This window comes from Corythoichthys intestinalis, chromosome 8 (assembly GCF_030265065.1).
Source record: "Corythoichthys intestinalis isolate RoL2023-P3 chromosome 8, ASM3026506v1, whole genome shotgun sequence".
Lineage (NCBI taxonomy): Eukaryota > Metazoa > Chordata > Actinopteri > Syngnathiformes > Syngnathidae > Corythoichthys > Corythoichthys intestinalis.
In genome coordinates this window covers 5603182-5629766 of record NC_080402.1, presented here as the reverse complement: position 1 = coordinate 5629766, position 26585 = coordinate 5603182, and the positions used below count along the sequence as shown (strand labels likewise).

The 26585-nt window shown below is 37.1% G+C and overlaps 1 protein-coding gene across 7 annotated transcripts in view; it reads left to right on the top strand.

Annotated features, from left to right (window-relative positions):
• gab1 (GRB2-associated binding protein 1) overlaps window positions 1-26585 on the top strand; it is a 124173-nt gene that overhangs the window by 57941 nt on the left and 39647 nt on the right. The window contains exon 2 of one of the 7 annotated variants that reach the window (XM_057844291.1): window positions 25435-25495. The exons of 5 other annotated variants lie outside the window; for them this stretch is intronic. In XM_057844291.1, coding sequence (XP_057700274.1) covers window positions 25463-25495 — 33 coding nt within the window. In that variant the 5' untranslated portion in view covers window positions 25435-25462. Of the gene's footprint in view, window positions 1-21734; window positions 22437-25434; window positions 25496-26585 lie in introns of those variants that run through there. One more of the 7 variants, XM_057844297.1, reaches the window with a different exon arrangement.

Below are 26585 nucleotides of genomic sequence, written 5' to 3'. Positions count from 1 at the left end.
GTATTTGAACACCCTGCTATTTTGTTCTCCCACTCAGAAATGATGGGCGGGTTTGAGATTTTCATGGTAGGTGCTTGTCCAATATGAGAGACAATCTAAAAAAAAATCCAGAAATCACAATGTATATATTTTTTAGCAATTTGTATTGTATAGCTGCAAATAAGTATTTGAACTCCTGTCTATTAGCTAGAATTGTGAACCTCAAAGACCTGTTAGTCGCCTTTAAAAAGTCCACCTCCAGTCCACCTCCTTCTCCTAAATATGTGGAGTCGAGATGGACATTTTGAGTCTGACTTTTTGAACTGTTTGAGGCAGTTAGCTACATATAAACACCTGTCCACACCATACACCCCAAAGAGCTGTGCAAATATCCGTTTATTATTATACACGTAAACTGAGCTTTTTTGGCGAAAATTCTTGTGAGTAAATGCTTAAATCCCCGAATTCTTAATAGATATGTCAGTAAAACGGTCTCGATTCTTGGTTAAAAGCGAGGAACCCATACAGTTAGCGTTTATTTTACGTATATTGACAAAGTACCATGCTACTATGTAGGGCTGCAGCTATCGAATATTTTGATGGACTAGTTAGTTCGAACAATCGAGTAATCTGATAAGGAACATGAAAAATTAAAATACCTGAGCTGAGCCTCAAACGGTATGAAAACAAAAAATTAAAAAATGAGGATCCATGTACAACAAAAGAACAATTGGCTAACTTACATAGAAAAAGTCCGCTAGCTTAAATGCTATAAAATGCTAAAGTTTTTTTACAATGATCTTAAAAAATGGTTGAGACACATATTCCCACAAAAAATGGCTATAAATACCAATAAACTAAAATATGAATGCATTAAAAAACATTAGCTCAAACAAAAATTTAGCTTACGTTGGTTTTAACAGAGAGTAGTTGGATTCAGCCATGTGAAAGCTGTGTATCCACGCTAATCAATAAAACTAAATGCAAACACTTTCAAAATAAATATATACATCTTAGCAACAAAATTTAATTCGAATATTCTTTTCTAATCGAATACTCGAGTTAATCGATTAATCGTTGCAGCACTACTACTATGTGAGCAAATGAGGCTAGCGACCACCTGGCGTAAAAGGAGCTTTCCTGGAGAAAATTCTTGTGAATAAATGCTTAAATCCCCAAATTCTTCATAGATATGTCCGTAAAACAGTCTGGATTCTTGGTTAAAAGCAAGGAAACCGTACAGTTCGCGTTTATTTTACGTATATTGACGAAGTACAATGCTACTATGTGAGCAAATGAGGCTAGCGATCGCCTGGCGTAAAAGGAGCTTTTCTGGCGAAAATTCTTGTGAATAAATGCTTAAATCCCCAAATTCTTCATAGATATGGACGTAAAACAGTCTCGATTCCTTGTTAAAAGCAAAGAAACTGTACAGTTGGTGTTTATTTTACATATATTGATGAAGCACCATGCTACAATGTTAGTGAATGAGGCAAGCGGCCGCCTGGCGTAAAAGGAGCATTTCTGGCGAAAATCCTTGTGAATAAATGCTTAAATCCCCGAATTCTTCATAGATATGGACGTAAAAAAGTCTCAATTCTTGGTTAAAAGCAAAGAAACCGTACAGTTAGCGTTGATTTTATGTATATTGACCAAGTATCAAGCTACTATGTTAGCTAATGAGGCTAGCGGCCGCCTGGCGTAAAAGGTGATTTCTGGCGAAAATATCCTTGTAAATGCTTAAATCGTTGAATTCTTTATAGATATGGACGGAAAACAGTCTCGATTCTTGGTTAGAAGTAAACTATGAGGCTAGTCGAAAATCGGCTGCCTCCATGTGTAAATAGATAAGAAAATTCCTGCGAAAAAAAGGCTTCAATCACGCATGAATAGTACGAAAAATATATTTACCTTGAATCCTCGAAGAAATCACTGAGACAATCCTTCCTGTTTGTATGCGGTACAACTTTCATAGTTTAAATCCAATCGTAAGTAAATCCAAGCTTAAATCCGACATAAGCGTGTGCCATCTTCGGCCATGACGAAATGAAGCTCGGTCCCCTCTGATAAGGCATTGCGCAAAAAAATGAAGAAGTGACACGTCAATAGTGATGATGTCTATGATAAATCGTTAGAAAAATCATACGCTTTGATTTCTGGAGTTTTTTTTTTTTTTTTTTTCTTTCTTCTTTCACAGTGGACAAGCACCAACCATGAAAATTTTAAACCCGCCCATCATTTCTACCCATCATATACGATTAGCGAAAATCGCTGTGTGTTCAAATTAGGGCTGCAGCTATCGAATATTTTAGTGGTCGATTAATCGATTGACTAGTTACTTCGAATAATCGAGTAATCGGATAAGGACCATGAAAAATAAAATACCTGAGCTGAGCCTCAAACGGTATAATTTTTTTTTTAAATGAGGATTTACGTACAACAAAAGAACAATTGGATAACTTGCATAGAAAAAGTCTGCTAGCTTAAATGCTATAAAATGCTAGTTTTTTTAACAATGCTCTTAACGGTTCAGACTAGAGGTGTGCAAAATTTCCGATTCTTAGATTATTCGCGATTCGGCTGTGGAAGATTCGAGAACGATTCACAAACATCCAAATTCCGATTATTGAAATATGCCAAGTAAAGCGGAAGTACGCAACACTCAGCGCGCCGCGTGGTTTTCGGGACGGGACGGAGTGAGAGTAGCTAAACATCATGCTTCCCATTACCCGGCCCCTCGGGTAATGCCAATGCTCAACTCACGGCTCTAGCTCAACTCATGCCACGAGATAAAAAAACACAACAACATACCTGACTGCTGCCGAAAAGCTGCTACAAGTACATCCATATAATGTTACGGTGGATATCATTTATATAGGACTAGATGCAATATCGTTATAAACGGCCGCCATCTTAAAGCAGTACACTTCCCTGCAAGGCTGTTGTAGCGAACTTTCCAAGCAAACCTAATTAACTTTTTATCTAAAATACTCCTAAATCGGTAAAATATTGACTTGAATCTATCTTTAAAATAGTTTTAAAACTTTCACATGTCGAAAGTAGACAAAAGGGAAATTATGGAATAACGGGAGCAATTTTAACTAATTTAACGGTTGATTCACAACATTAAATTAATTGAATGTAGTTTAAAGCTGCTGATACAGAATGGGGACTGGAGTTTTTTATTTAATGTTATTTTTGTATATTTGTTTACTGCTATATGTTAACTTGATACTGAAATAGTAGTGTGGTTTAGCCTGAGAGTATTTTTGAACAATTTTGGAACTAATGTACAAAACATAAAAAAAAAAAAAAAAGGAAAAAAAAGGGAGGGGGGTGCATCAATAATCGTTTTATAATCGAATCGGAGCCTCTGAATCGTAATCGTAATCGAATCGTTAGGTGCCCAGAGATTCCCAGCTCTAGTTCAGACACATATTCACACAAAAAATGGCTAAATATACCTATAAACTAAATTCTGAATTTATTAAAAAACATTAGCTCAAACAAAAACTTAGCTTATGTTGGTCTTAACAAGGAGCAGTTGGATTCAGCCATGTGAAAAGAGGCAGACCAGAGAGCAGTGTATCCCCGCTAATTCATAAAACTAAATGCAAACACTTCCAAATTAACCATTACAACAAGAGATGCTGATCGATCGGGTTCGATCACGTCATTTTCAAAGTATCGGAATCGGCAAAAAAATATCGGACATGCCTTTTTTTAATATATATTTTTAAAATAAATCGTTTTCTAATTGTATTTAACGTTACAGACATATGTTACACTCATCCAGAGTCTTTAGTTTAGGCTTAAGGTAGGGTTATCAAATTTATCCCGTTAACGGCGGTAATTAAATTTTATTATTTTTTTTATCACGTTAAAATATTTAACGCAATTAATGCATGCGCTGCACGGCCCACTCACGCATTGTCGCGTTCAATCTGTAATGACGCCGTTTTACTTGTATATAGAGCTAAAAGGCAGCGTAAAATGAGTAGAGTGGATTTTGGCAGCCTTTGGAGCCTTTTTTTAATTGGCTAAAGCCTTACAATCCCTCTCCCTACGATTAGAAAGATCGTGGGAAGCAATGTGGGGAAGAAAATTGGTAATTGATTTTATTCTTAACACCCTATGTTATTTCCCAACGCAGAGAAAATATATCAATTGGTACCACTACGCACTGTCATGGTTGCACTTCCCATCATGCATTTAGGCAGAACAGATGGCTACAGTGTCATTTACTGAAAGCTCAACAAATACACTAGATGGCAATATTTAGTCACAATATACAAAGTCACATTTATCCTTTAAGAATTACAAGTCTTTCTATCCGTGGATCCCTCTCACAGAAAGAATGTTAATAATGTAAATGCCATCTTGAGGATTTATTGTCATAATAAACAAATACAGTACTTATGTACTGTATGTTGAATGTATATATTCGTCCGAGTTTTATTCATTTTTTTCTTAATGCATTGCCAAAATGTATATGATCGGGAAAAATGATCGGGAATGATTGGACTTGAATCGGGAGCAAAAAAAAAAAAAAGCAATCGGATAGGGAAATATCGGGATCGGCAGATACTCAAACTAAAACGATCGAGAGCAAAAAAACATGATCGGAACAACACTAATTACAACGCCACTTTAATTAAACGAATACTCGAAGCAACAAAATTTAATTTGAATATTTTTTTTCAAAACGAATACTCGAGTTAATCGATTAATCGTTGCAGCACTAGTTCGAATACTTATTTTCGTCTCTGTATCTTAAAAACGATAACGGCACAAATGAAACTTTTCAAAGAAAAAACGTTGCACAAACGATTGACGTCATTTTTATATGAATTAGCGTCCGATGGGGGGCCAACTTCGCGGAGGTTCTGCCACAATAATTGAAATGACATGCTTCTCGATTTGACCTTGTGAATCATTTTCACGGCGATGTACTAAACATTGCTGTGCTTTGTTTTGTACATTTGATGCAGTTTTAAATCATGCCGTTCTTGTTAAATCCACTTCAGCAGAGATAATGTCGTTTTCTGCCGTTACACTTCTATAAAAAACAATTCTCACCCTTTGCTTTGCTGACCCGTGTGTGGGAAGACAGGCGAGTATGTGCGATTTCATTTTTTTCCCCTCAGTTCAATAAAGATTCCCTTTTGTTTTCTCTCCGAGACAAGGGATTAACATGCTTCCTTTCGACATGAGAGCAGCGCTCCGCTTTGGATGATATTCGATACGCTCTGAACAAAGATGCATTAGTTGAGCTCTTAACGTGGACTTGTCCAGCTTGAACTGCGCTTATTACGAGTCATTTTGGCCTGGGTCCAAAATTCTATTCTCATATTGCTCGCGAGTGTAAAAATGTCACACGAAGCTCAGTGTTTATTAGCCTGACAAGCAGGGACGTTTATGACCGAATGCACTTTCTGTTTTGGTATGACTCCATTACTAGGTGTGTTGTTACATCTTTGTAAGTGCTTTTCACTTGAGAATATGACTGATTACATCGCACGGGAAGTCAGGTCATCAACTGCGGGCACCTTCTCTCTCGTACTGCGCCGCTAGATAAGGTTTGAAGGTGTAAACAAATACCACACGACTACAATGTTTGGTTAACAAAGATATCAAAGACGCGTACTATACAATGATGGCAAACAAACAACCGACTCACTGGTATTTGCAGGTCGCTCTAGGTCGATTTCAGACCGATGGCCACCATCTTGGTTTCTATTAGCTTAACTAACTAGTCCATCGATTAATCGACTACTAAAATATTTGATTGCTGCAGCCCTGAACGCGAGTAATTTGTGTAGAAAAAAAGCTTCAAATTAAATTTTGTTGGTTCGAGTAGTTGTTTAATTGAAGTGGCGTTTTAATGATTTGTTTTGAAAGTGTTTGCATGTAGTTTTATTGATTAGGGGGGATACACTGCCCTCTGGTCGGCCTCTTTTCACATGGCTGAATCCTACTGCTCCCTGTTAAGACCAACGCAAGCTAAGTTTTTGTTTCAGCTCGTTTTTTTTAATTGCATTCATAATTTAGTTTATATACATATTTAGCCATTTTTTTGTGGGAATATGTGTCTGAACCATTTGTTAAGAGCATTGTAAAAAGGCCTTTAGCATTTTATAGCATTTAAGCTAGCGGACTTTTTCTATGTAAGTTAGCAAATTGTTCTTTTGTTGTACATAGATCATTAAAAAAAAAATTATACAGTTTGAGGCTCAGCTCAGGTATTTTAATTTTTCATGTTCCTCTTCCGATTACTCGATTATTTGAACTAACTAGTCCATCGATTAATTGACTACTAAAATATTCGATAGCTGCAGCCCTAAACTCGAGTAATTCATGGAGAATAAAGCTTCGAAGCAAATTTTGCCGCTTCGAGTATTTTTTTTAATTAAAGTGCCGTTGTAATGGTTTGGTTTGAAAGTGTTTGCATGTTGTTTTATTGATTAGGGGGGATACACTGCCCTCCGGTCTGCCTCATTTCACATGGCTGAATCCAACTGCTCCCTCTTAAGACCAACGTAAGCTAAATTTCTAGTTTGAGCTAATGTTTTTTTATTACATTCATAATTTAGTTTATAGGTATATTTAGCCATTTTTTGTGGGAATGTGTCTGAACCATTTGTTAAGAGCATTGTAAAAAAAAAAAAAGCATTTTATAGCATTTAAGCTAGCAGGCTTCTTCTATCTAAGTTAGCTAATTATTCTTTTGTTGTACATAGATCCTCATTAAAAAAAAAAAACGTGTGAGGCTCAGCTCAGGTATTTAATTTTTCATGTTCCTTATCCGATTACTTGATTATTCGAACTAACTAGTCCGTCGATTAATCGACTACTAAAATATTCGATAACTGTAGCCTGAAACTCAAGTAATTTGTGTAGAAAAAAGCTTCGAATCAACTGTATTTGTTTATTATAACAATAAACCAACAAGATGGCATTAACATTATTAACATTCTCTTAAAGCGATACATGGATAGAAAGACTTGTAGATCTTAAAAGATAAATGTTCGTACAAATTATTATAGAAATTTTATATTAAAACCCCTCTTAATGTTTCCGTTTTAATAAAATTTGTAAAATTTTCAATCAAAAAATAAACTAGTAGCCCGCCATTGTTGATGTCAATAATTACACAATGCTCATGGGGGCTTAAGCCCATAAAATCAGTCGCACCCAAGCGCCAGCAGAGGGCGACAAAACTCCAAAAAACACAAGTAACAAGTGCATATGACCCTGAGCTGTCATTTTAATCTGTTTGAGCGGGGCATGTGCGTTAATTGCGTCAAATATTTTAAAGTGGTTAATTTAAAAAATTAATTACTGCCCATTAACGCGATAATTTTGACAGCCCTAATAAAAATTTATTGTTTTTTAGAAAGCCACAATCAAATAACCCTTTCTGAATTCTTCACGGAACAAAAGTAAATAAAATAAAAATAATAATATAATATAATTCGAGAGGTATCCCGATCGATAGGGTCCGATCACGTCATTTTCAAAGTATCGGAATCGGCAAAAAAATATCGGCCATGCCTTTTTTTATTATATATATATTTTTGAATTAAATCGTTTTCTAATTGTATTTAACGTTACAGACATAATATGTTACACTCATCCAGAGTCTTTAGTTTAGGCTTAAGGTAGGGTTATCAAATTTATCCCAATAACAGTGGTAATTAATTTTTTAAAAAATTTATCACGTTAAAATATTTAATGCAATTAATGCACGCGTTGCACGACCCACGCACGCATTGTTGCGCTCAATCTGTAATGGCGCCGTCTTACCTATATAGAGAGATGAAAGGCAGCGTAAAACGAGTAGAGTGAATTTTGGCAGTCTTTGGAGCCTTTTTTTAATTGGCTAAAGCCTTACAATCCCTCTCCCTACGATTAGAAATATCATGGGAAGCAATGTGGGGAAGCAAGGTAGCAATTGATCTTTTTCTTAACACCTTGCTACTTCCCAACGCAGAGAAGATATGTCAATTGGTGCCCCTACGCACAGTAATGGTTGCACTTCCCATCATGCGTTTGGGCAGAACAGTTAAATGGCTACAGTATCATTTACTGAAAGCTCAACAAATACACGAGATGGCAATATTTAGTCACAATATACAAAGTCACATTTATCCTTTAAGGATTACAAGTCTTTCTATCTGTGGATCCCTCTCACAGAAAGAATGCTAATAATGTAAATGCCATCTTGAGGATTTATTGTCATAATAAACAAATACAGTACTTATGTACTGTATGTTGAATGTATATATTTGTCCGAGTTTTATTCATTTTTTTTCTTAATGCATTGCCAAAATGTACTGTATATGATCAGGAAAAATTATCGGGAATGATTGGAATTGAATCGGGAGCAAAAAAAAAAAAAACAACAACAATCGGATCGGGAAATATTGGGATCGGCAGATACTCAAACTAAAACGATCGGGATCGGATCGGGAGCAAAAAAATATGATCGGAACAACCCTAAATATAATATAATATAATATAATAATAAATAATATAGGGCTGTCAAAATTATCGCGTTAACGGGCGTTAATTAAGTTTTTAAAATTAATCACGTTAAAATATTTGACGCAATTAACGCAGATGCCCCGCTCAGAGTTTTAAATGACAGTACACATTGAAACGCTCACTTGTGTTTTATGGAGTTTTGCCTCCCTCTGCTGGCGCTTGGGTGCGACTGATTTTATAGGCATCCATGAGCATTGAGTCAGTCATTATTGACATCAACAATGGCGGGCTACTAGTTTATTTTTTGATTGAAAATTTTACTGATTTTATTAAAACGAAAACATTAAGAGGGGTTTTAATACAAAATTTCTCTAACTTGTACTAACATTTTTCTATTAAGAACTACAAGTCTATCCATGGATCTCTTTAACAGAATGTTAATAATGTTAATGCCATCTTGTTGATTTATTGTTATAATAAACAAATAGTCCTTATGTACCGTATGTTGAATGTATATATCCATCTTGTGTCTTATCTTTCCATTCCAACAATAATTTACAGAAAAATATGGCATATTTTATAGATGGTTTGAATTGCGATTAATTGCGATTAATTACGATTAATTAATTTTTAAGCTGTAATTAACTCGATTAAAAATTTTAATCGTTTGACAGCCCTTAACTATTAATTAAATAGATAATAACCAAATAACCCTCTCTGGGTTCTTCACAGAAAAAAGCCATGAAATAAATAACACTATTGAGGGGGCGGGGGGGGGGGGGGGGGGGGGTTGTTCAGGGGGCCGGACCAAATGTGGGCTGGATACGGCCGTAGTTTGGGGACCCCTGTTCTACATGATAAAATGTCTGAGTGAGTGTTTGTCCGAGACTGGTGATTCCATAGTTTTTGCTAGGAGTTGTATTATTCCACAAAGGCGTGAATTTCTCTCTTGACTATTTTTTAAGCATTTGTGGCATGAGTTGAACCCTTTCTCATGGAAAATGTGGTCTAATTGTGAATTTATAACTTTGTCCTCCATCTGCGCTTAAAGTGTCTAAATATGACAATATTTTCTAATTATTGAAATATTACTGATGTGCTTGACATCTTTTGTGGTAGTCCACTTTGGCTTGCATCGGGCAGAGAAACGTGGAGGAGTGGTTGCTATGACGTGGAACCGTAGGCCGTTGCACTTTTGCCCGCCAGTTAACTGCCCCGCGCGTCGCTAGCTGGATGTAAAAATAGCCATCCGCGCAAGAATCCAAGTCACGTCGCGCAAACAAAGACTGATTTATACAAGTCGCGGTACCGAGTACAGACGAGCTTTTGTCGCCGATAGGCCGCCAGCTCCAAATGTGACGCTCCCTCCTTTTGCAGAGCACTCTTTGTTCCCGCGCAGACCTAGTGACCTGATAGTCAGGGTGCACTGGAGGCACCGTGCGCGCTTGTTTACTGCTTTCCACTGGGATTGCTGTGTCATGGAAATGCTCCATGGCATTTTTACATGTACAGTACATTAGTGTTTTGTTTTTGGCAGCCATTTAAATTTTCGTCGTAGTCTTTTGGACAATAATACTTATTAGTAAAGATGTCCCGATCACGTCATTTTCAAAGTACAGGAATCGGCAAAAAAATATCGGACATGCCTTTTTTCAAATATATATATATATATATATTTTAAATCGTTTTCTAATTGTATTTAACATTACAGACAAAATGTCTTACACTCATCCAGAGTCTTTAGTTTTGGCTTAAAGTAGGGCTGTCAAATTTATCGCGGCAACGGTGGTAATAACAATAAAATATTTAACGCAATTAACGCATGCGCTGCACTACCTACTCACGCATTGTCGCGTTCAATCTATAATGTCACCGTATTACTTATACATAGAGCTAAAAGGCAACGTAATATGAGTAGTGAGAATTTTGGCAGCCTATGCAGTAGGGATGGGCGGATTGATACCAAACACGCGTTAAATTTTAGGTATCGATCCCCAAGCAAAAGTATGGATATCAGGAATTAATATATTATATTTTCACGTCCCTATCCTGCGTCGAACAGCATGCTTTTCCTCCGCCCCTCTCACGCCTAATTTCTTACTTAACCTTATTATTTCTTATTCATTTATTATTATTTCTTGTGAATTTATATTTCATGTTTTTATTTTTTCATGAAATGTTTTTCCATATTTTTTTGTTACAATTAAATGCTTGATTTCTTATGTTTTGTTGCTACTTATTTTTATTTTGTTAAAGGTCTGTTTAAATTACTTCAAGATCTGTTTTTTAAAATTTATTTATTTTTATTATTATTATTATTTTTTTTTTTTCAAAATCTGTTTGAAAATTGTGTTAGTAAAATAAAATTCAAAACGGCAAGTGACTATTGATTATTGGATTTGTTTTTAGTGATCTACCATTTGAGGGCGGTAACATGCTACAATTAATTCGTTCTTTAATTAGATCAAAAATATTTAAATTAGGTAGATTACAATTTGATCAAATACAACGTGTAGCAGGGAAATGTTCTGTGCATATGAATTTAAGGGTCATGGTTGAAGAGTGAGACTGACTAATCAGAGTTTGTTGTTGATGGATTGGTTTGTGAGTTTGAGGGAAACTGCTTTGCTCGTTATTAAAAGCAGCAGTTTTCCATTGCAAAGCATATTTGACACAAAGAGACTTAATAGTTTTTGAGTGCTTGATATAGTTGTACATTAAATATCATCAGAATGGCTGAGAACACTGCAGGGTTGTTTTATATACGCACATATGTATGTGTATATATATATATATGTGTATATATATATATATAATTAGGGCTGTCAAACGATTAAAATTTTTAATCGAGTTAATTACAGCGTAAAAATTAATTAATCGTAATGAATCGCAATTAAACCATCTATAAAATATGCCATATTTTTCTGTAAATTATATATATATTCTGTAAAATAAATTGTTGGAATGGAAAGATAAGACACAGGATGGATATATACATTCAACATACGGTACATAAGGACTGTAGTGGACATTTCACTCTACTGTCATTTAAATCTGTCTATGCTGTCCTCACTCCGAAGCGTCTACTTTTTCCAAAGCTAGACAGCTAGTGAACGACGCCTTAATAATCAGACTTCTTCCTTTTTCATCTGATTTATTAATAAAATGGCCTCAAACCATTGTCCTCTTTAGACCGTAGTGAAACTACAAAAAAGTACACAAGCATTGCATTAGCAACAACGTTAGCTTAGCACGCTATACAGGTTCACTAAACATAAACAAAAAGCGTCTCATACAAAAAATATAACATTTTGCTTACTAACATAATATGTACATTCTTTACAACAACCATACTTACGGACAAATCTTGTCCAAGGATCATATAAGCACAACATTACAACGTAGGCGTCAGCCCGAGACATCGTGCAGCCGTATTGAACTGGCAAGAAAACAATAAACAATGTCGCAAAGCGACCACAAGAGTTCGCTGTTAGACAGCACAAAAAGCCTTGCTGTAAAACTTACCAAAAGGCAGAATACTGTCTGAGGGGGACATGTGCGTTAATAGCGTCATATATTTTAACGTGATTAATTTAAAAAATTAATTACCGCCCGTTAACGCGATAATTTTGACACCCTAATATATATGTATATATATATGTATAATATGAACTTCCGGTATCGATATCGGATCGGGATCGCAATATTTGGCCTTGGAATTACTTGGTATCGGATCGAATCCAAAATCACTGGTATCGCCCATCTCTACTATGCAGCCTTTTTTTAATTGGCTAAAGCCTTACAATCCCTCTCTCAAAGATTAGAAATATCGTGGGAAGCAATGTGGGGAAGAAAGGTAGTAGTTGATTTTTTTCCTAACACCCTATGTTATTTCCCAACGCTGAGAAGATATTCAATTGGTACCATTAAGCACAGTCATGGTTGCACTTCCCATCATGCATTTGGGCAGAAGTTAAATGACTGCAGTATCATTTACTGAAAGCTCATAAAAATCCACTAGATGGCAATATTTAGTCACAATATACAAAGTCACATCTATCCTTTAAGAATTACAAGTCTTTCTATCCGTGGATCCCTCACAGAAAGAATGTTAATAATGTAAATGCCATATTGAGGATTTATTGTCGTAATAAACAAATACAGTACTTATGTACTGTATGTTGAATCTATATATTCGTTTGAGTTTTATTCATTTTTTTCTTAATGCATTACCAAAATGTATATGATCGGGAAAAGTTATCGGGAATGATTGGAATTGAATCGGGAGCAAAAAAACAACAACAATCGGATCGGGAAATAACGGGATCGGCAGATACTCAAACTAAAACGATCGGGATCGGATCGGGAGCAAAAAACATGATCGGAACAACCCTAGTAAAAACATGTTACCTGTCCCCGATAAAAGCAAATGAAGAACTTTTTTAATTAATATACATTAGTTATTTTCAATGTGATTTCAACATATCAATATAATCATTTGCCCAGTTACACATGTCGTGAATTTAATCCAATGTGAGTAATTTATTATTTCAGTTATTTTGGTGGGAGGAGAGGCGTGAGAGCTTTTCATGACACCACTCTGCTATTACGTAATTAAGAAAAATATTCTCATGAAGATTAACACCATTTCACACCTCATTTCCATTCTTCCCACCTCATTGGACTTGTTTTTTTTCTGCCCTTTCAGCTTGAATAGTGCGCCAAACCAATACTGACACACTCTGGTGGGCGCTCTTTTTAATTTCCTGCCTGGAGGAGATACAGAGTAGAGCTAATGCAAAAAAAAAAATTAAAAAAAAAACACATTTTATCAGCCGACCTCAAGATGTGACTTTGACCAGCCTAAAATGGTTTCTGGTGTCTGGTGCCTCTTTTCGACTGATTTTAATGATACCGTTCTTTTTTCCCCTCGCACTGTTTATCTTCACGAAGGTCACGTGGGTGCTGGAACTTATTCCAAATTGGATTGTTCCCAATTTTTGTTGTTGAATGGCAGCAAAACAAACGGCATATTACTTGCTAGTACCAGCCAGTGCTGTGCGATATGGGAAAAACTCAACTATATCACAATATAGATATGCTACAATAATCACTTAAACTGACCCGCCACTAATGCTAAATGCATCAAGTAGTGCTCCAACTTAAAACTATCCAGTGTAAACAAAAGTAGCGCATAAATATTTTGGCTTGAATGTAATTATCTACTAAATCTAATTATCTGCTAAAACCTGTGACTAGTGATTTTGAGTTTAAAGACTGCTGGATAATAAGTTAGCATAATATCAACTAACAATCAATCAATTAACACTTAAAGCCTTGAGCCTCTAGGTTGGTTTTTTTTTTTAATACTTTTTTTGTGTTTTGCCTCTTTAAACCATGTTAAAAAATGTTTAACATGCTCTTGTTTGGCATTGTTATTTTCAGCATGTTTTGTGAAATTTCCGGGTTCGCGGTCAGTCAGCAACCAGCACACTTTTGCTCAATAGACGATGTTTATTGATTAGAAAATGCAGAATAAATGAGATTTATTGATTACAATCCCACAAGAGCAAGCAACAAGTAACAAGAACAAGCATAACAAGTGGTAACGATGACGTTCGATCTCGTTTGTCAATCCCAGAATCCCGCGTTACCGTTACAGCACAACAAACTGTTCCTTAACAATGAAAATCGCTTACCGTTGACAAATGAGCGGGGAGCCAACGCGCCGGCAAAGCGGCAAAGGAACAAAGCCAAGCGACCCGTACGTAATCCTCTGGCAGGCTTCGGGGGGGTTGGGGACTCTTATAGGCACTTCTGACAAGGGGGACGCGGGTGGCCACTCCTCGCCCCCACGAAAACGCACCACCCGAATTCGTGAGACCCCCCAAGTTGAGGCTCCCAGCGGTTAAAGTAGAATGTTTATTTAAGTTATCTCGTGAGATTCCCTCCTAACTATGGAACTCAAGCGCGTACTATGGTGCAAAACAAGTTATCTCGTGAGATTCCCTCCTAACTATGGAACTCAACCGCGTACTATGGTGCAAAACAAGTTATCTTGTGAGTTTCCCTCCTAACTATGGAACCCAAGGTGAAAAACAATAAGTTGTTACAATTTAGGTCACAGAGGCAATCATACATCACAAAGGCATAATGTGCTCATGTTAAGGCATCACATAATATTTTCTCCCATCATTTCGCCCTTTGACCCGGATTGAATTATCATAAGGCATAATGTGCTAATTCACTTCGGGTCACATAATATTTTCCCCATCACAGCACAACTTCATCTATATCAGCAAATAGTATTTTCTTCACTATAACTTACTTTATGACTATATTAGGCCCCAAAATAGACAAAAATAAGCAAATTCGATTTGAAAAATAGGCCATTTAGTACAATAAAAACACTGACATGCTCAAAGAAGGGGTTTGGAACTTGAACTTGAGAACATAGTGTGCAAAAATGAAAATATAAATGTAAAAGTAAAATAATAACATATACAAATATTTACATATGTATATAATATGTATAGTTTTGGCATTTTTTTTAAAGTTGCAACCCTTCAAAATAAAGCTTTGTGTTCTCAGGTAGTGCAAATGTGACATTGAGAAAAAATTTAGATGTAAACTATACAAATTGTGCAAAATTTTTTTATCCATTAAATTAAAACTATCACATCTCAGGTTTTCCATAGTCAATCGGCGCCAAATAAAAACTGGACGGGTTTCAAATCTCAACTTTCGACTAATTTGAACAGCAGTGCTGCACTTGAAATATATTCATATATTTTAACAGCTTGAAAGACGCCGCGTCGTCAGATCATGCCGACGTGATCGTAGACCCCTGAGGGTTAATAATGATTATTATTGCTATTGGGACGAGTTGTTCGTGTTCTTTATGATTAAGATGTGTCGCTATTTTCACTTGTCTTGCATGCATTACTCTAGTACAATTGCCAGGGGGATCCAATTGGCTAGCTATTGAGTGGAGATAGGGACATCTTGAGGCCTATTGGTGGTACTAATGTATTATAGCATCAGGAATCCCATCAATATAGGAAGTAAGTGCGAATTGGGCGCCATCTGTTGGCCAATCTGCATTACAGGAACAAGTCTGTATATGGCGATGACAATATACATGTAAAATGTTGATAGAATTTATTTCGTTTTGGCGATATCGATCATCGTAGCACTCATCTTTAGTACCAGGAAGGTCTTTAATCAGCAGACAAACTTTTGGTGCATTAGCAACAAAATATTTATGAATATCAATAAATCCTGAGACGGCTGAACTCACATATAAGTAAATGGTTAGCTGATTAACGTTTCATTAAAATGTCACTGCAAGGCATGCTGGGAAATCTAGCATCAATTCCATCTTGGCCACAACTTGTGTGGCGAGTGATGCATTCAAAACAATTGGAAATAGAGACAAGACATATAACCCACACAGAACACCGACACCCTGAAGACAACACTAACGTGAATTCTGTCATGTTAGCTTAACATATTGTCAAAATTACTAGCGTAAACATCCAATACATTTGAACTAGGAATGATCATTCGCAGATGATCTAATTTCGCTTCATTGGTCCGAAAATAATAATGCCTCTATTACAAAGATTGCTTTCTTATCGCTACGCCAGCCCCATTTAAGAGCTCGAGATGAGATGAATGTTGTCGTTAGCATTTAGTGCACTTTAGGTTGCATTAAGGCATCCCGAACGCGCATCGAGGCCTTTTAGCGATGCGGTTAAATGGAAGACATTCGCAGAAGGGCTCCAGTGTGATGACTTACAGTACATATTTCATCTGATGAAGGTCTAAAGTCCCTGACGAAAGTCTTGTCGCTTATCCATTTTGTAGAAACAATTGCTAATAACCTGACTTTTAATGATTCAATTGGTTTCAGAAATGGCTCATATGAAAGCTAAGACCCTCCCAAATGAAGTTGAATGTACAAAAATATATTTGTTTCACTGAAAAAAAGATTTATCATTTAATGAAGACGTAAAGGTCAAATTTTGGCAAGACAAAAAGTTTTGTCGCCGACAGAAAGTAGTGTGAAAATTGAACAAAAAATGTACTTCAAATACAAAAATATGTTACATAACATAAGCGAATTAAGTAGTGGTGCTGAGTAGTGCTGCAACGATGAATCGATTAACTCGAGTATTCGTCCTGAAAAAAATATTAGCATTAAATTTTGTTGCTTCGAGTATTCGTTTAATTAAAGTGGCTTTGTAATGGTTTATTTTGAAAGTTTTAGTTTTATTGATTAGGGTGGATACACTGCCCTCTGCTCTACCTCTTTTCACATGGCTGAATCCAACTGCTCCCTGTTAAGACCAACGTAAGCTAAGTTTTTGTTTGAGCTAATGCTTTTTAATGCATTCATAATTTAGTTTTTAGGTATATTTAGCCGTTTTTTGTGGGAATATGTGTCTGAACCGTTCATTAAGCGCATTGTAAAAAAAAAAAAAAAAAAAAAAACTTTAGCATTTTATAGCATTTAAGCTAGCGGACTTTTTCTATGTAAGTTAGCCAATTGTTCTTTTGCTGTACATAGATCATTAAAAAAATATATATACCGTTTGAGGCTCAGCTCACGTATTTTAATATTTCATGTTCCTTATCCGATTACTCGAACTAACTAGTCCATCGATTAATCGACTACTAAAATATTCGACAGCTGCCGCCCTAAACTCGAGTAATTCGTGTAGAATAAAGCTTCGAATCAAATTTTGCCGCTTCGAGTATTTGTTTAATTAAAGTGCTGTTGTAATGGTTTGTTTTTAAAGTGTTTGCTTTTATTTGTATTGATTTGGGTGAATACACTGCTCTAGAGGCAACAGTGAATATGACATAACTCATTTAACATGGCTGAATCCAGCTGTTAAGACCAACATAAGTTTTTGTTTGAGCTCATGTTTTTTATTGCATTCACAATTGAGTTTATAGGTATATTTAGCTGTTTTTTTTGTGGGAATATGTGTCTGAACCGTTTGTAAAGAGCATTGTAAAAAAAAGTTAAGCATTTTATAGCATTTAAGCAGCGGACTTTTTCTATGTTGAGTTAGCCAATTGTTGTTTTGTTGTACATAGATCCTCATTTTTTATATTTTTCTATACCGTTTGAGGCTCAGCTCAGTTACTTTAATTTTTCATGTTCCTTATCCGATTACTCGATTATTCGAACTAACTAGTCCATCGATTAATCGACTACTAAAATATTCGATAGCTGCAGCCCTAGTGCTGAGATACAAATTTAATATTTTGTTTGACTTCCATGGGCTTCGGCAAGGATTCATATAACTTATTGATGAAGTCATCAGGAACATCCAAGAAAAAATAGTCTTGCATGCCTCCCAGAGTTTATGGGTTCTTGGGTTTCGTCTTCCATGCTTCCTCTTTCATCCTACCCCAGACATGCTCAATGATGTTCATGTCTGGTGACTGGGCTGGCCAGTCCTGGAGGATCATGATCTTCTTTGCGTTGAGGAACTTAGAGGTAAAGATAGAAGTATGCGATGGAGCACCATCCTGCTGCAGAATTTGTCCCTTTTTATGGTTAGGAATGTAAGAGGCAGCTAAGGTTTGTTGATATTTCAGACTATTTATGTTGCCTCCCACCCTGCAGATCTCTCGCACACCCCCATACTGGATGTAACCCCAGACCATGATTTTGCCACCACCAAACTTCCATCCATGCGGGCTCCAGTAGGTCTCCTGCAATATTTGCGGTGACTGTGGTGTAATTCAGTGGAAGATTCATCTGAAAAATCCACCTTTTGCCACTTTTCCAGCGTCCATCCTTTTGACCGGCTGTGGGCCTTGGCAAATGCCACACGGTTTTTTAATTGTCTTTTGTTTAATGCTGGGTTCTGGGCACTGATTTGACCATGGAGGACATTTCCAGACAGAATTTGACAGATTCTTCTGGTTGACACAGGGACTTCAAGTGACCAGGTCTCATGGAGTTCTGCTGCAGTGGAAAAAGGGCTGGCTTGGGTTTTCCAGCCAACAACCGGTCCTCCCGAGCAGTTGTCTTGCGGGATCTGCCTGACCTGGGCTTTTCAAAAATGTCTCCAGTCTGTTCATATCTTTTTTTTTTTTTTTTTTATCCTCTGTACCTGACACTCAGACACATTGAAGGTGTCTGCCACATCTGCAGTGGATCTGGTCTTCAGGCTCTTGATAATTAACACTTTGGTCTCAGCAGGCATCTTGTCAGTGGTCAGGTTGCAGTTGATGTGGCAGTCTAGTGCACTGGCGTTCTTTTTATTCAGAACTGAGAGTTAATTGATTCATTATTGGTAACAGGTGAAGCTCTAATCTAGGATTGTGTGCAATATTTGACAAGATTTGTCTTTGCCAAAATTGTCTCAATGGGCTTTACCAAGCTGTAAACATCAGAACACTTTTCAACAGTTTTGTTTGGCACCGAAATGTTATTCCAAAACCTGGTGGGATTAAAATGATTCATTTCTTGTAAGAAAATATCGATTTCAAATATATTAGAGGGACAGTCAGGGTCCATGTGTATGCAAGTGACAAGACTTTTGTCAGGTACTGTACGTATTAGAGCAGGGGTGTCCAAACCTTTTGCAAAGGGGGCCAGATTTGGTGTGGTAAACATGTTGGGGGCCGACCTTGGCTGACGTCCTTTATGTTGAACAATATATTTATGCAAATTTTAGCGTGCCATTATCTGTGTCACATTTGCTTTATTATTTTTTTAAATTAATAATTTCAACAATCTTGCAACTAGCCTTTGTGGTAGGGTTGTTCCGATCAGGTTTGTTTGCTCCCGATCCGATCCCGATTGTTTTAGTTTGAGTATCTGCTGATCCCGATATTTCCCGATCCGATTGCTTTTTTGTTGTTGTTGTTGCTCCCGATTCAATTCCAATCATTCCCGATAATTTTTCCCGATCATATACATTTTGGCAATGCATTAAGAAAAAAATAAATAAAACTCGGACGAATATATACATTCAACATACAGTACATAAGTACTGTATTTATTATGACAATAAATCCTCAAGATGGCATTTACATTATTAACATTCTTTCTGTGAGAGGGATCCACGGATAGAAAGACTTGTAATTCTTAAAGGATAAATGTGACTTTGTATATTGTGACTAAATATTGCCATCTAGTGTATTTGTTGAGCTGTCAGTAAATGATACTGTAGCCGTTTAACTGTTCTGCCCAAATGCATGATGGTAAGTGGAACCATGACTGTGCGTAGTGCTACCAATTGATATATCTTCTCTGCGTTGGGAAATAACAAAAGGTGTTAAGAAAAAGATCAATTGCTACCTTGCTTCCCCAAGATTGCTTCCCATGATATTTCTAATCGTAGGGAGAGGGATTGTAAGGCTTCAGCCAATTAAAAAAAGGCTCCAAAGGCTGCTAAAATTCACTCTACTTATTTTACGCTGCCTTTTAGCTCTATATAGAGGTAAAACGGCACCATTACAGATTGAACGCGACAATGCGTGAGTGGGTCGTGCAGCGCATGCGTTAATTGCGTTAAATATTTTAACGTGATAATTTTTTTAAAAAATTAATTACCGCTGTTAATGGGATAAATTTGATAACCCTACCTTAAGCCTAAACTAAAGACTCTGGATGAGTGTAACATATTATGTCTCTAACGTTAAATACAACTGGAAAACGATTTAATTAAAATATATATATACAGTGCTGCTCAAAAGTTTGTGAACCCCCTCAACATTTTGGAATTTTCTATTATTTCAACCTGATTTCCTAATCAATCAATTCAGTAGTTTTTTTTGTTTGTTTTTTTAACAGTTGTGTTGTCGAGACTAAATTAAAAAGAGTTTTCATCAACTGATGTAGGTGCAAAATTGAACTGTTTGGTCACAACCAAAACCGCCATGTCTGGCGAAAAGTCAACACTGCATACCACCAAAAGAACCTTCTCCCAACAGTGAAGCATGGAGGTGGGAATGTCAAGATCTGGGCTTGCTTTTCATCCTCAGGACCTGGACAACTCCACATAGTCCAGGGAATCATGAATTCTGAGGAATATTGTCAAATCCTAGAACATAACCTGACGCCATCTGTTTTGAAGTTAAAGCTTGGCAGAAGGTGGATCATGCAACATGATAATGATCCAAAGCATTCCAGCAATACAACCAAGGAATGGCTGAAAAAGAAGAAGATTCGTGTTCTGGACTGGCCCAGTCAAAGTCCTGACCTAAATCCCATTGAAATGCTGTGGCGGGACCTGAAGCGAGCAGTTCATGCCAGACGCCCATCAAACCTCTCTCAACTGACTGCGTTCTGCAAGGAAGAATGGGCAAAAATCCCCCAAAGTAGATGTGAGAGGCTGATTAGTCACTACAGAAACCGTTTGGTTGAGGTAATCTCTGCAAAAGGAGGCGCAATATCCTATTAACTGAAGGGGTTCACATACTTTTGCACACATGATATCTGAGTTTTTCTTAAATCAACCACTTTTGTTAAATAAAGAATGACAATATAACTATTTCTTTTGTTTCAGTCCATTATTTGGAATGTCAGTATTGTGGATTTGGGTATAACTTAACATTTAATAAGGTTATTTTAGTTTTTTTTACAAAAAATCTGACCATCGCTGTGGGGTTCACAAACTTTCGAGCAGCACTGTATATTAAAAAAAGTCATGTCCGATATTTTTTTGCCGATTCCGATACTTTGAAAATGAGGTGATCGGACCCGATTGATCGGGACATCTCTACTTTGTGGCTAAGCTTTCGACTCTCGGGCTCTTGCGAAACACTGCTGCTGTAACATTAAACTAGCTTCAAGTTGCTTCAATTTCTCGCTACGTATCTTCCCTGTAATCTTGTCGTACATGTCAGCGTGTCTTGTTTGGTAAAATCGCCTTACATTGAACTCTTTAAAAACAGTGACTGTCTCTTTGCAAATGAGGCAGACACAGTTGTTGCGTATTTTAGTGATGAAATAGTCCAATTTCCACCTATCCTTGAAGCGTCGGCCGTCACAGTGAACTTTCTTTTTTTTGTTGATTGTCGCCATTTTAGAAAATTGGGAGTAAAAGGTCACACGGGGTAATGTTGCTTAGAGTAATGTTGTTTTTTAGTGGGTAAATGAGGAGCAGCATTTAGTGTGTAAGCTACCTCATATGCTGGTTGCAGTACTGCGGACCAATTTATTAAGTCTGTGTGCGGGCCAGACGTTATTGATTTTATGACAGAGGCTGAGGGCCGGATGAAATTTGACCACGGGCCGCTTTTGGCCCCCGGGCCGGACTTTGGACATATCTGTATTAGAGGTCGACTGATTTTCTATGTGGATTTTTCTATGGCCGATACTGATTTTTAATTGGTCGACCCTTATAAGAAAGCTCAGCACCCCAAAGGCTAACGCAAGTTCTTCTATTACATCGGCTAAATTTTGCCCATGGCCGATCTTGGGAAAAGTCCATATATCGGCCCGATATATCGGTCAGCATTTAATATGTATTTTGTGTACAACCCTTTGGGTTTGCTAATACGCCTTCAATCGCGGTGTCAGCGTCCTGCAGAAAAATGATGAGGATATCCGCTTACCACCACAAAATGCCACCAACCCGTTGACTCATGAGCCCCCCTCGCTAATAATGTGACTCAACTTCATCGGCATCTGACCCTCGCTAACCTCAGACCCTCAATACGCCGTCTGTTTGGCCCCCCTCGGGCTGTAGGAACTAGGAGGGACCAGTGGATAGTGTCTTCCTGTTTTTAAACCTATCAAACACGGAGAAAAAATGGGGACGAAGTGTTCAGGGGCGCGACGGGAACGTCCCCGAGACTAAGCGAGATGGTCTGAACTGAAGTTGGCAGTGTGTTAAATGGGTTCGTCTTGAGATTCATCAGCAAAGATGGAATACGCGGATGAAAAAAACAGGATTTGTGCTGGTTTTACATTCTTTAAGGGCTTTCAATAGAAGGTATGTAGAGAAACGGCACTGTACATTGACTGTTTTTAGTATTTAAGCCGATGTTGGCGGTTACTGTAAAACCCCATTGCGTTCTGGTTTGTTTACGCGTGACAAGAAGACGTCATTTCTTGAAATAAGCAGCAAAACACAAACAAGATCAAAACACGTCGGATTATTGTTTTGTGTACCACACATTGGCTTTGTTGTGTTGCACAGTGTCACGCTATGTGCTGCCACAAACCAGTCGGATTTCAATTTCGCAATACGTCTGAAGACAATGTGCAAACGTTTTAGACTAATTAGGATTTTAATTCTGCTAGCCATTTAATTAATAATTACAATTTAAGCACAATTAGGGGTGTGATATTACAGTGGTACCGCTAGCTACGAAATTAATTGGTTCTGGAATTAGTTTCGTAACTTGAAAATTCTGTATGTAGACACGTTTTCTAAGTAAATCCGTTCCAACCCCCTCAAAATTCAGACATAAATCTTTCATAAAGCATCAAAACATGGAACAAACACATGTTAGAATTAGATTATTGCACAATAAACATAAAATCTGAATTGTGCATAATGTATAAAATAAGAATAAAGAGGAAAAGCTGTCAGAACATAAGTGGCAAATGAAGAGGATGCTAGGATACACACACATACACAAACAGTAGAGGTCCCTCTTAGCCAGTTGGATGCCAGGAATGCTAGGCACTAGCCAATGGCAAAACAGCTATAAGTATGTTACCTTCAGTAAACTCTCCGAGAACAAGAACAAGAGGCAAAATTTTCCCGTTGAGGAATGTCTTAACATGAAAATTCTGTTTGTAGATATTAGGCCTGAACGATATTGGAAAAAGCTATTGTTGCGATTTTTTGGGGGTTAGCGATATTATATCGCGATATTAAAAAAAAATTATAAATATATTTTGAAAGAAATTTTCACTAGATGACTTGAATAGCTGTTTGGAAACACTTTGGATGACTCACCATCACCACAGTGTACAGTGATCCCTTGTTTTTCGCGGTTAACAGTGATCCCTTGTTTTTCGCGGTTAATGGGGACCAGAACCCGCCGCAATAAGTAAAAAACCGCGAAGTAGCGCACCCCTTTTTTTTTTTTGTTTTTTTGTTTTTGGTGTTTTTTTTGTGTGTTTTTTGTGCTCAATGTATTTATTCAGATTTAGCATTGGAAAGAGATACATTTAAGACATATTTTTTCTCACTTTTCCCCCCCAAAGTGATTTTAATAATGCTTTTAAGCACTTCAAATGTCATAATTATGATCAGTTTTAAACATAACTGTCCAACCAAATCATTTTTGAACAAGAACAAAGTACTGTAGTAGAAAATGCTTGGCTTTATTAAATGCTTCTGTTCATCTACCTTAGCTGTGACTCTTGGAGTGACATGTAGAAATTTCAAACTCCTCATGATCACTTCTGGCATTTATATGTCTCCAACGTCTCCACACACACACACATTCATTCCAGCGCGGCTTCCTTGCAGAAACTGTTTAACAAGTTAAACGATGATTGACAGATGCCCGTGCTTCTTTGGCCAGATCAAACCCAATGTTAACTTTAATAAGCAAGTGCCGCAGTGACTGAGAGAAACAAAGGGCTGGGAAAGGGAGGGTGTGAGGCTGTGCGCAGAGCAGAAAGCAAGGCGTATGTGGATAAAAAAAAAAAAAACTATCACAAGTGCCTGTGACGGGACTATCGCGCACGCGCACATCGCGATGGCGATGTTTAAACGATACATCGATCAGGCTTAGTAGATATGTTCGTAAGTAAAGGTACCACTGTATATACAGTGGTATGAAAAAGTATGAACCTTTTGGAATTTCTCATATTTCTGCAAAAATCACAATCAAATGTGAATTGATCGCTGTAAAAATCACACAGATGAAAAAACAGTGTCTGCTTTAACTAAAACCACCCAAACATTTATAGATTTTCATATTTTAATGAGGATAGGATGCAAACAATAACAGAAGGGGGAAAATAAGTAAGTGAACTATCATATTTAATGTTTTGTGGCCCCGCCTTTGGAAGAAATAACTTCAACCAGACGCTTCCTGTAGCAGCAGATCAGTCTGGGACATCGATCAGGACTAATTTTGGGCCATTTTTACTGACAAAATTGCGGTATTTCTGTCAGATTCCTGGGATGACTGGCATGAATCACTGTCTTTAGGTCATGTCACAGCATCTTAATGGGGTTCAAGTCTGGACTTTGACTCGGCCACTCCAGAACGTGTATTTTGTTCTTCTGAAACCATTCTGAAATTGATTTACTTCTTTACTGTTTTGGATCATTGTCTTGTTTCAGCATCCATCCTCTTTTTAGCTTCAATCGTCTAACAGGCAGCCTCAGGTTTTCCTGAAAAAACATCCTGATAAACTTTTGAATTCATTCTTCCATTAATGATTTCAAGTTGTCCAGGCCCTGAGGTGGCAAAAACGCCCCAAATCAAGATGCTCCCTCCACCATGCTTCACAGTGGAGATGAAGTGTTGATGTTGGTGAGCTGTTCCATTTTTCCTCCATACATGACGTTGCGTATTACTCCCAAATAATTCAACTTTGGTTTCATCCGTTTATACAATATTTTGCCAAAACGTCTGTGGAGTGTCCAAGTGCCTTTTCACGAGCATTAAACGAGCAACAATGTTTTTGTTTTTTTTTAGACAGCAATGGCTTCCTCCGTGGAGTCCTCCCATGAACACCATTCTTGGCCATACTTTTACATATAGTTGATGTGTGCACAGAGATATTTCTGTAAGTCTTTACCAGACACTCTAGGGTTTTTGTTTACCTCTCTGAACATTCTGGGCTGACCTCTTGGCGCCATCTTTGGTGGACGGCCACTTCTTGGGGGAGAAGCAACAGTGCCAAACTCTCCATTTGTCAACAACTTCTCTGACTGTCGATTGATGAACATCCAGACTTTTAGAGATGGTTTTGTATCCTTTACCAGCTTTATACAAATCAACAATCCTTGATTGCAGGTCTTCAGACAGCTCTTTTGACCGAGCCATGATGCACATCAGACAATGCAATTCTTACCAGGTGTGTGTTTTATAGTGGGCAGGACAGCTTTAAACCACTCATCAGTAATTGAACACACACCTGACTTAAACTGTTTGTTAAAAATTTGTTTCAATTGCTCTTAAAGTCTCCTTAGGTAGAGGGTTCACTTACTTATTTTTCCCCCTTCTGACATTTTTTTGCATGCTATCCTCATCAAAATATGAAAACCTATAAATGTTTGGGTGGTTTTAGTTAAAGCAGACACTGTTGTTACATCAACGTGATTTTCACAAAGATCAGATCACATTTGATGGTGATTTTATGCAGAAATATGAGAAATTCCAAAAGGTTCAGATAATTTTTCATACCACTATATAGGGCTGCAGCTATCGAATATTTTAGTAGTCGATTAATCGATGGACTAGTTAGTTCGAATAATCGAGTAATCGGAGAAGGAACATGAAAAATTAAAATACCTGAGCTGAGCCTCAAACGGATTTTTTTTTTTTTTTAAATGAGGATCTATGTACAACAAAACAACAATTTGCTAACTTGCATAGAAAAAGTCCGCTAGCTTAAATGCTATAAAATGCTAAACTTTTTTTTTTTTTTTACAATGCTCTTAACAAATTGTTCAGACACATATTCCCACAAAAAACGGCTAAATTTACCTATAAACCAAACTATGAATGCATTAAAAAAAACATTAGCTCAAACAAAAACTTAGTTTACGTTGGTCTTAACAGGGAGCGGTTGGATTCAGCCATGTAAAAGAGGCAGACTAGAGGGCAGTGTATCCACCCTCACCAATAAAACTAAATGCAAACATTTTACAAATTAACCATTGCAACTAGGGTTGTTCCGATCATGTTTTTTTGCTCCCGATCTGATCCCGATCGTTTTAGTTTGAGTATCTGCCGATCCCGATATTTCCCGATCTGTTTGCTTTTTTTTGCTCCCGATTCAATTCCAATCATTCCCGATAATTTTTCCCGATCATATAAATTTTGGCAATGCATTGAGAAAAAAATGAATAAAACTCGAATATATACATTCAACTTACAGTACATAAGTACTGTATTTGTTTATTATGACAATAAATCCTCAAGATGGCATTTACATTATGAAC